Source organism: Hippocampus zosterae, chromosome 17, assembly GCF_025434085.1.
Source record: "Hippocampus zosterae strain Florida chromosome 17, ASM2543408v3, whole genome shotgun sequence".
NCBI classification, from domain to species: Eukaryota; Metazoa; Chordata; class Actinopteri; order Syngnathiformes; family Syngnathidae; genus Hippocampus; species Hippocampus zosterae.
Window position 1 is genome coordinate 15,920,354 of NC_067467.1, and position 14,689 is coordinate 15,935,042.

Consider the following 14,689-nt stretch of genomic DNA (forward strand, 5'->3'; position numbering starts at 1 on the left):
TTGTTATCACCGTCTTCATCGCTCCGATTCTTTTTCCCCCGTAACGTGGTTCGATATGCGGAGCGCAACGGTGACCGTGCAGCTGGTCATTTCGGCCGCATCGCGGTTACCCCCCTCTTTGACTTGACCCAGCCCATTTCCAAGTTTGTTGAATGGATTCCTATCATCATTATGTTTCAATTTCAGGAGATATGGAAGGTGACTGCTAAGAGAGTTCCGTTTGACCAAGCCCAGTCCAATTCTGAGCAGGCTACATCTTGACATGCTGTTTTCATCACCACCATCAACCTATTTCCTGCCAATAACTTCTCAAATCTTCACGTTTCAGTTTCCTGTTGGGTATGTGTCTCTGAAAAGTGATTACAATAATTATAATACGGGTGTAGTTTGAGGGTTTGTAGTTCTGAACCAATTTTGCTCACATTCAAGTGCGCAATTCAAGCATTGGAGTAAAAGAAATGATTTTTTTTTATTGTTTTATATTTATGGATTAGAAGTGTTCTTCAACATATAGTTATTAGGGGTTTTCACACGCAACATTTGTCCGGCTGCCCCAGTAGAACGTTCACACGTGCAAAGTTATTCCGATGTCGCCCCTGAAAACCGCTTAAACCGGAGCATATTTAACCACGCACGCTCAAGGAGGTGGTTTAAAAATTTGCTCCGGAACAAATGCTCGTTTGCGGGGGGAGTTGCCTCGCTACACATGAGAAGAGTTGATTACATACGGCTAGAATGCGTTACTTTCGTGCTCTGTTGTACTTCCGTCATCTTTCCTTTTGTAAGAGACGGTTTGTGTAGTTTGTTCCTCTGTTGTGTGTTCACAACACCCCCATAGAATTTATTTTGTAATTTCCTCTCTTGATTTCTGTTTGCTTTTCTGAGTGTCATTGAAGTCATCGTTGATTTACATTTTCGGGGGCGGTCATTGAACACCTCTCGAAGGCACGGAGACCGAGAAGGAGAAGGACGTGCTTGAGTTGTGTATGTTTTAAAAAGAACCAACACGACATCGTTTTGCACCGCTGCAGAAACTGCCGTGTGAACGCAAGTGGGGCTGCACCGGGGTTAACACGCTTCTCTTTAGTCAGCGGCTTTGTACGTGTGAACGCGCCACAAAATTTGCTCCGGTGTAAGATATATCGCAATAGAATACATCGGTGCAGCACCGAAGCAAATTTGTGCCGTGTGAACACCCCTATTGTAATTATGACGTTTCTACTGCGAGTTTGCATCGGCTACTGAGAGAAATATGTGTGCTTTCTGAAGTACAAATTGTGTCGTCGCAACGGAACTCGTAATTCAAGGCTCCCATGTAAATTGCAACTTGAAAAAAATGACAGAAACCATTTTATGTTATGTGTTGTGTTTATTATTTTACTTTATGTTAACTGTTTTGTTAAGCGCTTTGTTACAGCTGCCACTGTTGTGAAAGCGCTATATAAATCAGCATGTATTGTATTGTATTGTATTGTATTGTATTTGATGTCTGGGTGGATAGATAAACAAAAATTGAATATTTTAGACAGGGAAAGTTAAAAACTGTTGAGCAAGGGTGAATCCGCTTAAAATTGGGGGTGTAACTGTTCAGAATTAACAAAACACACTCAAACTCATGTTAATGAGTAGCAGGTGTGTGTGTGTTTATTCTCATGTAACACAAGTTAATGAATTAATGAATCACAAATTAATGTGATTTATTAATTTGAAAAACAGCCAAATCTTCAGTTATAGAACAGTCTGCACACACCTCTGCAATACTGGCTCCGTTGTTTATTTTTACTTCCCCTTTCTGAAATGCTGACTTATTAATGGTGGAAATTATTTCTATTCTCCTTCCACCGAGCATTTAAACAGGGTTATGTGTATACTTTTTAGATCCACTCTAATGACAGCAATAGTACTTTCAAACTATTCATTTTAGAACAGAATCAATTTTACTAGACGATTGTACAAGCACACTTATATTTACAAGCTTGAGTGATATTACCACAAACACTATTTGGGGTCTTCAGAAATTGAAACAGAATTGTTTCTGACAGGGTATTATTTGGGCAGCATGGAGTAAATACAGAATTTTATGATCTCTGAATTAAACGTGTTCTGTTCTTTTTAGTCAAAGAATGAAATGTGGGGCAAGACATTTTGGGAAATGGATTCCTTTTCAGACTTGGGTGTTTGTCAGGTTTTAATCAGACCCTGAAAACCATCTTTAAAAAACATCAGAGAGACAAAGAGGCAAGCAGAGTTGTCTTTCTTGCGAGGAGTGTGTGCTGAGACGTCTCAGTTCACAATCTCGAAACAGCTCTGCAGCTAACCAGGATGTGTAAACTCTTACCGTCCCTGGACAGCTCTAAAAAAACATGCCTGTCTCCTTTCTTTTATCCCGCCTGGATTACTTAAATGCACTTTACTTTGGAGTCAGCCAATCCTCCATGAAGCATCTCCAGTTGGTCCAGAATGCCGCTGCTCACCTCTTTACTGGTACTTGTCAGAGGGAGCACATAACTCCTACTCTGGCATCCCTTCACTGGCTCCCTTTACATTTTTTGAATTATTTTTAAGATTCTATTATTTTTTTTAAATCTTTAAATGGTCTCGCTCCACCTTACCTCTCTGAGCTCATCCGCCCCTATGGACCTGCCCAGTGCCACATGATTGCGGACCAGACATCATCAGAGGTACCAAGAACTAAACGGAGGCTCAGAGGGGATAGAGCCTTTTCCGTTGCTGGTCCCTCTCTTTGGAATGACCTCCTACTGAACATTCGGCAAGTCCCCTCCCTCTCTGCCCATCTTTAAAACTCGCCTCAAAACTCATTTTTATTCTTTGGCTTTTGACTCATCATGACTCACTTGATTTTAGATTTACCGGTACTCTTTTTGTGCTTTCTACTGTCTTTATTAATTTGGTTTATTGTTTATTATTGCATAAATGACATTTGCTCCATGTACAGCACTTTGTATACAGCAGTGTTTTAAAGTGCTCTCTATATACAGCTGAGTTGAGTTTATGAAAGATGTCCCTGACACACAATCTTCTAAAGAGGTGTGGGGAGTGTTCAGAACAACAATGAATTCTCCAAGTGGGGCATTCAATCATAACACCCAATGCATTCCTGAGGTGATTAGAAGGTTCACGCAGGAGGTCGGTGCCCCGTGATAGCAGATGTTGACGTACCACAGATGGGACGTCCTGGGGTTGATGTTCACGAAAGGTTGTGAACACCATTTGAGGGTGTTAACTTTAAGGCTGTGAACAGGAACCTACTGGTTTCTCCCAAACCAACAAACCACGCATAGTAAACGTATCTCATCGTAAATTGTTTTTGCAAGGTCACACTCCTGAACAAATATTTTGTGATTTCAATAAGAGTAAATATGGGATCATCTATGTACCGCATTTTCGGGCACACCAAAAAGTCTTCAATTTTCTTAAAAAAGCTCACAGAGCACCTTAAAATCCGGTGCGTCTTTTGTATGGTCATTACAGTAATACGTCGACTCCAAGATGGCTCATTCCTGGAGACATGCTTCCAATGTTATAACTTGCTGTTGGTTCAGTGAACTGTGTCGCTGCTTTATTAAATAAGTATATGTTGAAGCTCCGAAAAAAGGAGAGCTCTGGTGTTAATTTTCTCAACAAATACAGGTACGTCTTTGTCTATGTCCGTGCTTTCTTCCGTTCGACTCGAGAGGCGTTAAAGACCGCCACCAAAAAACGTATACTAACGATTACTTGAATGAAACTCCAAAAATTGAAAATAATACATCCAAACTGAAAAGCAAGTCAGGATATAACAAAATAAATACTCTCCCCCCTACAGAATTTATATTGCGATTTCATCATTTGTGAATACACAACAAAGGAATAAGTAAGTAACTACGACTGACATCTTGTTGTGTTATTTGGACTTCAAGATGGCGCCGCGAGACTGGCTGCCTTTCCAGCAGCTCCTATTTATTTTGTTCTTCTACTTCTTCCTCTCATACCTTTGCTGCTGTGAAATGGGAATTTCTCCATTGTGAGACTATTAAAGGTTTTCTTATTTTATCTTATCTGATTGTACTCTTGGAGCTACGATAAAGGAAATGCCAATGAGTTTTTCGGAGGCGGTCATGAACGCCTCTCAAGTTGACCGGAAGAAAAGAAGGGAAGGAGACGGACAAAGACACACCTGAGCTTGTTGAAAAAATGAGAGCTGTGGTTGTGGATTTATTTTTCTAAACGTAGACTTTATTAATGGTTTTCACAGTCTCAGCAAGTCCAGGTACGTCTTTGTCTGTCTCTGTGCTTTCTTCTGTTCCACTCGAGAAGCGTTCAAGGCCGCCTACGAAAAACGTAAATTAATTCTTACTCTTAAGAAACCATGAATAAACTCTTATGAAATCCAGCGAGGAAATCACAAAATAAATTCTGTAGGGGGATATAGAATTTATTTTGTGATTTCCTCACTTGATTTTCTGTTTTAATGCATTATTTTCGATTTTCGTAGTTTCATTTAAGTACAGTAATAGTTAATTTACATTTTTCAGAGGTGGTCATTAACGGCTCTCAAGTTGAACGGATGCCTCTCGAGTTGAATGGAAGGAGTGTAGCACCATCTAGTAGACGCATTGTAGATTCCGCCTTTTAGTGCGAGGCGTCTAATGTATGAAAAAAATTACAAACTAGCCATTCATTGAAGGTGTGCCTCATAATCCAGTGTGTCTTTTTGTGTGGAAAATACGGTACATATATTCTAACTGGTATCAATTACCTCCAGCTTTCCTCTCGTTTCTTCCCAAGATCTAACCATGAAATTGGTTAGCTGGTTGACATTTTCTTGATGAGGAGAACTGGAAGAAGGGAACCTTCCTATCCCCAAGGTACATTTGCTGTTGGGTTCACCCCGGATTCCTTGAAGAAATCGAAGATGGTGTGCCTCTCTGTTCTGTCCATTGAAGACGTTGACGACATCTACGATATTGGAATGATGACAACAAGTGTCAAGCAATTTCCCAATTTATCACAAATTTCAGAAGACCGAAGGATCTCTATTGGAAGTGAACAAGCTTACCAGTCTTTTTGGACGGTGTGGTACGAGCAATCAACATTCGGACTCAGGCAACAAGTTAGGTCAATTGCGACTCTTGAAACATTGCGCAAGGTGTGAAAAAATGTGAAGATTTTGGCGAGCTATCTTGAAGTATTGATTGTGAATCCGCTGAATTGATACACCCCGGGAGTCTCAGTAAACACTAGCTGACCAAAATTATTGTCGGTGTGTTCTCAAAACAATCCTTACCTGGACTTTCTCATTGATGTGATGTTGCCGGGCACTTATCCCTTTCTCCCTCATTCTCCTGTGCTTCATGTTTCCCGATTGGACCAGCCAAGGCTGTCTCCTCATTAGGGTGACGTGCGGAGAACTGAAACCGAACGCTTCTCCTCGTTCCCTCATGGTACCAGAATTGAGTCTCCTGTCTCCTCCTTGTGTTTTATTCCTGAATGTCAAATTGGACCAACCTGACAATCCCTCTTCATCCTTCATCTTCCCTCTTCAGCCCTCCTAGGCGTCCCTCCTCAACCAACATCACCCTATTGTTTGTATTTCTCCATTTTCATTTTAACACCCCCCGCCCTCCAGTAAAGAATATTGAAACACCCCCTGGAATTCCTGTCTCTTCCTACCTGTGCTCTGCTGTGCACACCATCTTGTCTATAGTTATCTCCTTAAACGAATCAGTCCTATTGCCTCCCCAACACTAAAGAGCATGAAAAAATAAATTATTTATTAAATTTGACAAAGTAATCATTTTACCAAAGTGAGATCCTGACAAGCACCAAATCCGGAAGTGTGACTTCACTTCAAGACAATAATGGGGCTCACGCTGGAAGGTGTACAAACCCAGTCAGAAATCTATTCAAAAAGCAAAGTTTCAAACTTCAATGAGGGGATCCTCAACGCCCGGACATGGAGTAAAGACGAAACCCATCGAGATTGGAAGAACTGTAAGCTATACAGCTGTACAGCACTTTGTATGTGCCGTGGCTGTTTGAAAGTGCTCTATAAATACAGTTGACTTGACTTGCACAGATGTGAAACTCAAAACAGAGGTCTTCTAAGTGCTTGTAACAAAGAATGCTCGCTGACACCAGTGTGAAATTAATTTGCTTTGCGAGAATAAAACTGTATCGTTCCAATTTTCTGAGCCATTAATATGCCCTATTTTTTTTTGCCTGAATGTGAACATCGCCACACACGCTGAGATATTTGGCAAAATAGCATGATAACAACAGCAAAGAGCAGTTAAAGAGACAAAGCAAAGAGACAGCACCAAAAATGCATTACAATAGCCGACTGGCGACATGGCATTCTGTTTATGACATCACTCACCTGAGATTGCTGAACAAGAGCATTTTCATTCTTAAGCACGTTGCTATGGGTCAAAGTATGTTCATACATTTGGGAGGGTTGCATTTAAAAAAACTAAAGTATGATCAAAATACTTTGTCTTACTCAAAAGATGGTTGGCCGAGGTTACGGTACTTTACACCTGACCGTTGAGCTTACCTCGGTATGCTTTTTCAAGTTTGAGAATGAATTTGTGAAATCCATTCGCCGGTGGCACTTTGGTTCAGTTTGCAAAGTTTGCAGCGGATTCAGAATGAGGTCTTTTTCAAAAACACCAATGACCAGGGATATGGGATGGTCGGCTGTTTTTTCTGACCATGAACGTCCTCGCTGCTGGTTTACTCGATTGGGACAAAGCGATACGTTTGCACTAGTTTGAGTGGGCCATGTTGTCATGTGCGGGTGCAATGCATCATGTACAAACTAAAAAGTCCAGTCCTCGAGAGCTCCTATCCAAATGTATTTTATGTCTCCCTCCTCCAACACGTCTGATTCAAATGATAAGCTCATCAGCAATCTTTGCAGAAGCTTGAAAACGATCCTGATCATTTGAATCAGATGTGTTGGAGGTGGCCGGCATCTAAAACAGGGTCCATCGGGGCTGTCCGAGGACTGGACTTGGTCAGCCCTGTAATAGGATGTCGAAATGGTATATCTTTAAAATTCTCATCCAACCACAATCAAAATCACTCAATCTATCATACTGTGATTTATCCAGAGTGGTGGTTTCTGAGCAATGAGTAACTGAAACGAACACAATCCAGAATGAAATAGTTCTGAGGCTTTTTTTCTGTGTAAGGATTCTAAAGTATATATATTGGTGTAAAAATATCAGATATACATGCACAGAATGTCTACTTAAGTCAAGTCACGTAAAACTTGATTCGCAACATACAGCACAGATGAAATTTCCTCCCTCTCAACCAGACAAGACAACAAGAGGAGCCGCTGCGGGTGCCCGCGTCGCCATCAAAAGAACAATTAACACAAAATAATACAACACAACACAGACAGTCGTGCAATCTTAAACAATTTTCCTACATACACTTTGTTGTTTGAAGCAGTTATAGATGAAAAAGGAGCTAATCAAAGTGTCCTTTTCACCAATGTATCAAGACGTTATTGATTTGTTAAGAATTTTTGCTTAACAAACAGTGCTGAATGGTGTTTAATAAACACACTGTTGAAACTCGCTGTTTCACTCTTGTTGATTCCACCCTATTAATACCTCAAAATAAGTAGATCAAATAAAATAACATACCAAATATATTGAATTAGTTGCAAATTTTCATTTTACTTGCAGATCTGAATGAAGATTAACTGCATTCTTTTTAAAAAAAAAAACAATTTACTATTATTAACCCTTTTGGATGAATAAGGTACAATTTTGCGGCCGTCCTCAACCCTGCATGAAAATTGGAGTTTGCAATTCTCTTTCTTTATTATTTAAAAATTAAATTATTTAAATGCTAGTCGCTGATAGTGTAGTGCTACCCTTTGTGTACGGCCAGCGTGGGGTCGGTTCCTACGTAGCCCCTAAGGCAGGCATGTCCAAAGTCCGGCCCGCGGTCGAATTTCATCCGGCCCTCGGCCCCTGTCATAAAATCAGTGCCGTCTGGCCCGCAGGTTGGACGCAATGGAACACGTGTTGCATTGACTGAGGTCTCGTAGACTGATGAGTGATGTTTCATAGAGTACTGCTTCCCTCTAGTGGCTAAATGAGTAATAGCATTCACTAAATGAGTAATAGCATTTAGACACTAGAGGGCATCACTCACGAGTTAAGAAGACATCACTCCGTGTTTATATTGACTGATATGTCATATTTCAAATGATCCTTGTAGTTGTGGATATGTGTATTGCTTGTTCATTTCCCTGTTGTTCGAGTCAAAGGTTTTGTGACTATTGAAAAGTCATGGTGATACATTTTATGTTTCAAATCAATCAATTTGCACTCAGGAGACTTCTGTTTAAGAAAAAGTCAAGTGAATAAGCAGTTGCATGTGATATACCTGTTTCAAATGAACCAAAAGAAATTCTTAAGATTGTTGAAATTAAAATAAAAATGGAAATGTGAAACAGACTGAACAACAATATTGTTCAACACATTTTAGTAAGCCAATGTAAAGAATGTCTGCCAAGGTCGGCCCCCCGACATTTTACCACATAAAATCTGCCCCCCTTGGCAAAAAGTTTGGACACCCCTGCCCTAAGGGGACATGGAAGGGGAAAAAAAACTGTGAGATCTCGCAATCTTTATCTTTTCATGCGCGTTGATCTTCTTCCGGGTCAGCTTGGCGAATGTTGACTGTCGTGCGCGGCTAATTTGAGAGACGACACGACTTCGGAGGAGGAGAGAATCACTTGCGCAGCCTCCAAACTCCTTGGCTTACTCGCAGTTGGAGGGTTCCCCCCGAATGGTGGGACAAATCAAGGAACCAATCCCTGCACCCCGAACGGGGTGCCCTTACGGCCGTTTTTTTTTTTCGGCTAACCGCCCCCTGAACCTGGCAGGGTGGCGGGCGGACCTTTTGCTCCAGGCGGGGGACATAGAGACAAATCCGGGGCCCACACAGACACTCTCACGCGCGCAACAAACACACACACAACAAACTGGACATGCGACATTTGCACACAACAGATTACAAGAAGACAGACATCCTTCAGATGCAACCACCACACACCACACTGGGTACACAAACATTGCACAAACATAAACACTAGACAATACAACATAACATGGAAATGCAGACTACATCCCAAAACACCACCACGAACAACAACACCTCGTAGGACACCAACAGGCAGCAGAGCACAAACAGACCAAAACAACACACTCGCCTCACCAACACTACCCTCAAACGCAACACGGACAGACAACTCCAACAGAGACACAACAAACACAAGACCACCCCCCCAAACCTGGACCTGCAATAGCTGCAATAGAATCATCACACGCAGACAAACCTCACTCAGATGCAACTCAACACACCCACACTGGATACACAGACATTGCTCCGGCATCACCACCCGCCAATACACGAACACGTGGACATGCAGAACACACACGCAAACAACAAACACCCCAACACCACAACCCCCGAACAACCCACAAAGAACAACACCCACCAACAAAAACAACAAACACACACTGACCATACTACAAATAAACATCAACGGCATCCAAAACAAGAAAACAGAACTAGAAGAACTCGCCTTACAACAGCACGCAGACATCATCACCACACAAGAAACCAAACTAGAAAAACAACACAACACACCTCGTCTCACCAACTACACCAGCATTAGGAAAGACAGAGAACACAAGGGAGGAGGAGGACTGCTCACATACATTCACAAATCAGTCACATTCACTCCCATGAACATCCCCAACAACATCAACACCAACACTACAGAAATTCAAACCGTAAAGATTCACATAACCAACCACAAAAGACTACACATATGCAACATGTATATACCCCCCAGAGATACCACCCGACCAGACCACGCCACAGAAGACACAGACATCACCAACACCTTCCAATACATAAACTCGCTGAACAACACCGTTCTAACCGCAGACATCAACGCTCACTCAACACAATGGCACTCTCCCTACGACGACCACAGAGGCACCCACATTGCAGACATACTACAGAACTCCCAACAACTCACTCTAAACACAAACACACCCACCAGAAAACCTACAAACATCAACCAACAACCAACATCACCGGACATCACAACAGCCAGCAACAGCATCACAAACAGAACAACATGGACCACAATACACGCACTCAGTTCAGACCACCTTCCTATCAAAATCACACACAACACGCGTGCTCCTTTCCGCCTACAACAACACCTTCAAACTTACACAAATTACAGGAAAGCAGACTGGGAAGGATACACCTCTGAAATAGAATCAGCACTGGAGAACATAACCATACCTGACAACATCCACACAGCCAACACCATGCTCACAAACCTCATACTTACAGCAGACAAACACCACATACCCCACGGAAAAATGAAAAGCAAATCACTTCTCCTACCACAACACATCAGAACACTCATCAGCCAAAGAAACGATATCAGACAACAAAACCACCAAGATCCACGCATCACAGACCTAAACAAAGAAATAGACACACAAATCCAAAAACACAAACAAGAGCTATGGAAAGAACACTTAACGGATGCATGGAACCACAGACACAAACAATACATACTCTGGAACACAGTAACAAGACTATCAAACAAAGAATAAAAAGCACCAGAAAACACCACAATACAGTTCGGACAACACACGGCAATATCCAACAAACAGAAAGCACGAGCATTCAACAAACAATTCACCAACATAATACAACACAAAACCAACAGAACATACAGACAACTACAACGCAAAATACGAAAACTCAACACCACGCCCATAACCATCACAGAACAACAAGTCAAACAAGCACTACAACGCTCCAAAAACAACAACTCCACAGGCCCAGACAACATAAACATCAGACATCTGAAACACCTAGGCCCCAAAGCAATAACACTACTCACACACACTTACAACACATCACTCAACACCAACACCATCCCCGCAATATGGACGACTGCAAAAATAATCCCAATACCAAAACCCAACAAAAACCACGCACTCGGCCCATCTTACAGACCAATAGCACTACTCAGCCCAATAGCCAAAACAATAGAAAAGGTAATACTACCCTTCATTACCAACAACACTCAACTACCCTCTCACCAACACGGCTTCCGAAAACAACACTCCACAACCACAGCACTACACCACATACACAACATCATAGCCACAGGTTTCAATCAACAAAAACCACCACAACGAACAGTTGCCATAGCCCTAGACATGTCCAAAGCCTTTGACGCGGTAAACCTACACACACTCACAAACAAACTCAACAACACTAACACCCCAAACATCATCATCAAATACATCTTCAACTACATAAGGGGACGCAGACAATACACTCAATACCGGGGGGAAACATCAGAACATAGAAACACGAAAACGGGGGTACCACAGGGGGGAGTACTTTCACCAACACTATTCAACATATACATGGCAGACTTACCACAACCACCTCCAAATGTACACACAGTTACATATGCAGACGACATCACCATTCTATCCACACGTCAAACCACAACAGGCACAACAACAAGTACAAAAATATCTCCACGACATATACAACTGGACAAAACAGAACCAACTCACACTCAACGCAGACAAAACCACCACCACTCTGTTCACACCGGATCCGGCAGAATACAGCAACAGGCTCACTTTACAAATAGATAACACCACCCTACCCACAGTCCGCGAACCCAAAATACTGGGATTAACATGGGACCCCAAACTCACCTTCTCAAAACACACACAACACACTCTAACCCGCGCCAAGCAATCAAACAAAATACTTAAAGCCTTAACAACCACTCACTGGGGAAAATCCAAAGAAACTACACTCACCACATACAAAGCAACCACACTCACACGCCTCGAATACGCAAACACTATATGGTCACCAACACTATCGGACACAAACAAGACAAAACTCCAGACCACACAGAACACAGCACTCAGAATAGCAACAGGATGCACACAAGACACAAACATACAACACTTGCATGAGGAAACAAAAACTCTCCCACTGAACACCCATCTAAAACTACACGCATCGCAAATCAGACAAAAAGCCCAACACCCAACCCACCCACTACACCCACTCACTCAACAACCACCACCACCCAGACAAAAGAAACAAACAATCTTCCACAACAACTACACACACAACAAAGACACAGCACCACAGGACACCAACAACGACACCATAAAACAGAACATGAAAGACATACACACCCACTTTGTACAAACACACTTGGACACCAGACAACACAACAAAGTAATACATGCACCAGCACCAGAAATAGACCCATCAGAGCAAGACCTACCACACAGAACCAGACAACTCCTAGCACAACTCCGAACCAACAAATCACCAGCCCTCCACTCCTACCTACACAACATTACACCGGACACACACCCAACACCACTCTGTGCGCTATGCGGCACGCAAGTGCACGACACACAACACCTGTTCACCTGCACAAACATACCCACCACACTGACTCCGGAGGACCTCTGGCGAAACCCAAGCGGAGTGGCGGCCCTGCTCGCCCGCTGGGCGGAGGAGGGGGGTCTGGGGATCCGGGAGACGGAGTGAGGGCCCGGTCCCCCAATGTCGGGGCACGGGTGGGGTCGACAACAACAACAACAACATCACTTGCGCGGCTCATTTGAGAGACACTACCTCGGGTGTTAATCATGGAGGAGGACTTGGAACAAACGTTTGTAGAAACAAACGTTGCATTGTTTGCCGTTTTTATAGTTACTGTATATAGAAATAACTTGCATTTGGTGTTATATTACAGTAATATACAGTTCTGGGGTTTTATATACAAAAAGGCCAAATAAGTTATACATAACCATTGGATGGTTGTTTCAACAGCTATACTGTATTATTTAGGTCCATGCTTCTATCATTAAAAGAATTTATTTTGTTCAATAAACTTACTCTTCATTCACAATGTTTTTCTGTCCACACATGAATGTTGACGGTTAATATACTTGTGTGCAACGGTGAATGGTTTAATAACATTTTACAGATATTTCCTAATGGCTGTGAGGCACGTCGGCAGAGGTGCAGGATTCGAATCTGGTTCCGGCCTTCCTGTGTGGAGTCTCCGGCTTCACCGCATCCTCCCACATTCCAAAAACATGCGGGGCAGGTTAATGGAACACTCCAAATAATTGTCCGTGATTGTGAGGGCAGATGGTTGTTCATCTGTCTGCACTGCGATTTGCTGGCAACCTGTTCAGGGTGTCCCCCCCCCCCCTACTGCCCAACAACTGCTGGGACAGGCTGCACAGCATATCTCGTGACCCTTGTGAGGATAAAGCGGATCAGAAAAAGTGTGGAGATGTTTTCTATCAATATTAACAATAAGACAGCCATCCACTTTTGACCCACATATCCTCCAGGGTCACGGGACATGCTGGAGCCATGGCACTGTTGTTTAAAATAAATGTTTCAGAAAGGGCAAGTCCGTGTACTTCCAGCCCACTGCTGAAAAGAGTGCAATCTGGAGAAGTCAAAAAACAACTGGTTTATGGAGCAAATTTGAAGCTTCATTTTCCCAAAATTGCATCAGTACATACTGTATGTCAAATAGACTTCAGTAATTCCTCTCTCAACTTAACATACAAGTCACTTGCATCCAATGGATCTGATGGCGCATGCCATTCATTTTCCTCCATAAGCAAACAACACAATTCAAATAGTTTCATCACAAGGAAAATTGCCTTTTGTAGTGCACTCTTCCATACATGTAGTGACCTCTTCCGTTCCAACAGGTTTTAATTGATCCTCGGCACTGTGCATCGCAGGGAATGAATACATGACGACTGGTCGACCTGAAGCTGTATCATGTGCACCATGATACAGCTTCAATCTTCAATCTTGGTCTTCTTTTGTGTGCGTTCCACGTGTTCACAACTTCATCCAGCTCATCCTGAACACAAAGCAGCATAGTTAAGTCTTATATTTTCATTCGTCCAAAAACAATTTGTCCAGAAAAATTATTCTACCTGCACAAGATTAAGAAAACGGAACCGGATAAGACTTTTATCCAGAAAATCTCCTGAAAAGTGGCCATCATCTTGAAGAGTTTGAAATAAATTAATCCAAAACTGTGCACTCTGTTTGCGAAGGGTGGACCACCACCCTTCAATACGCTGATTGGCTGTACTTCTTCCGTAAAGGAAACTTTTCTCCGCAGCAAAATTGTCTGAGTGGTTTCTACGCAAAAACATCTGCATCTGTTCAACACAAACATTTTCTGTGCCCCTGTCTGCACGGATCCTCTCTGGACACCCACCAATGCGTGAAACTGTTTTTATAAAATAACTTGCAACCACCTTAGGGTCACTGTATGTGGTATAGGCTTCCGCCCATAACACATACCGGCTAAAGCCATCAATACAGCCATTGATGCCAATCCCGTAGGGCTTTAATTTGTCATAGCCATCCAGGTGCCAAAGAGCATTTGGCCCCCGACAGTTGTATTGGCGCCTTCTTAGGCGTCGTGCTCTTCTTACTCCCACACCTACAGGGTCAACAAATTGTATAATTTGTTTTATTGTATCTTGTGACACAACAAATCCTTTTTGAATGGCACGCAGATGAAGCC

General features: G+C 42.5%; 1 protein-coding gene and 2 long non-coding RNA genes across 4 annotated transcripts in view; 2 read left to right on the plus strand and 1 right to left on the minus strand.

Annotated features, from left to right (window-relative positions):
* The window catches only part of LOC127590289 (uncharacterized), a 50,732-nt gene extending 45,279 nt beyond the window's left edge, over nt 1–5,453 (plus strand). The window contains exon 2 of the long non-coding RNA XR_007959574.1: nt 5,396–5,453. This is a non-coding gene — a long non-coding RNA (uncharacterized LOC127590289). The remainder of the gene's footprint in view (nt 1–5,395) is intronic.
* Nucleotides 1–5,453, plus strand: part of mettl22 (methyltransferase 22, Kin17 lysine) — a 49,380-nt gene extending 43,927 nt beyond the window's left edge. Inside the window, exon 12 of one of the 2 annotated variants that reach the window (XM_052049745.1) lies at nt 4,789–5,453. In XM_052049745.1, coding sequence (XP_051905705.1) covers nt 4,789–4,794 — 6 coding nt within the window. In that variant the 3' untranslated portion in view covers nt 4,795–5,453. Of the gene's footprint in view, nt 1–186 lie in introns of both variants that reach the window. The other variant, XM_052049744.1, reaches the window with a different exon arrangement.
* An 8,153-nt stretch (nt 5,454–13,606) lies between these two features.
* On the minus strand, nt 13,607–14,686 carry LOC127590313 (uncharacterized). Its single transcript, XR_007959596.1, has 2 exons — nt 14,088–14,686; nt 13,607–14,011 (listed from the first exon to the last, which is right to left on the minus strand). It is a non-coding gene; the product is annotated as an uncharacterized LOC127590313 (long non-coding RNA).
* Nucleotides 14,687–14,689: the final 3 nt, after the last annotated feature.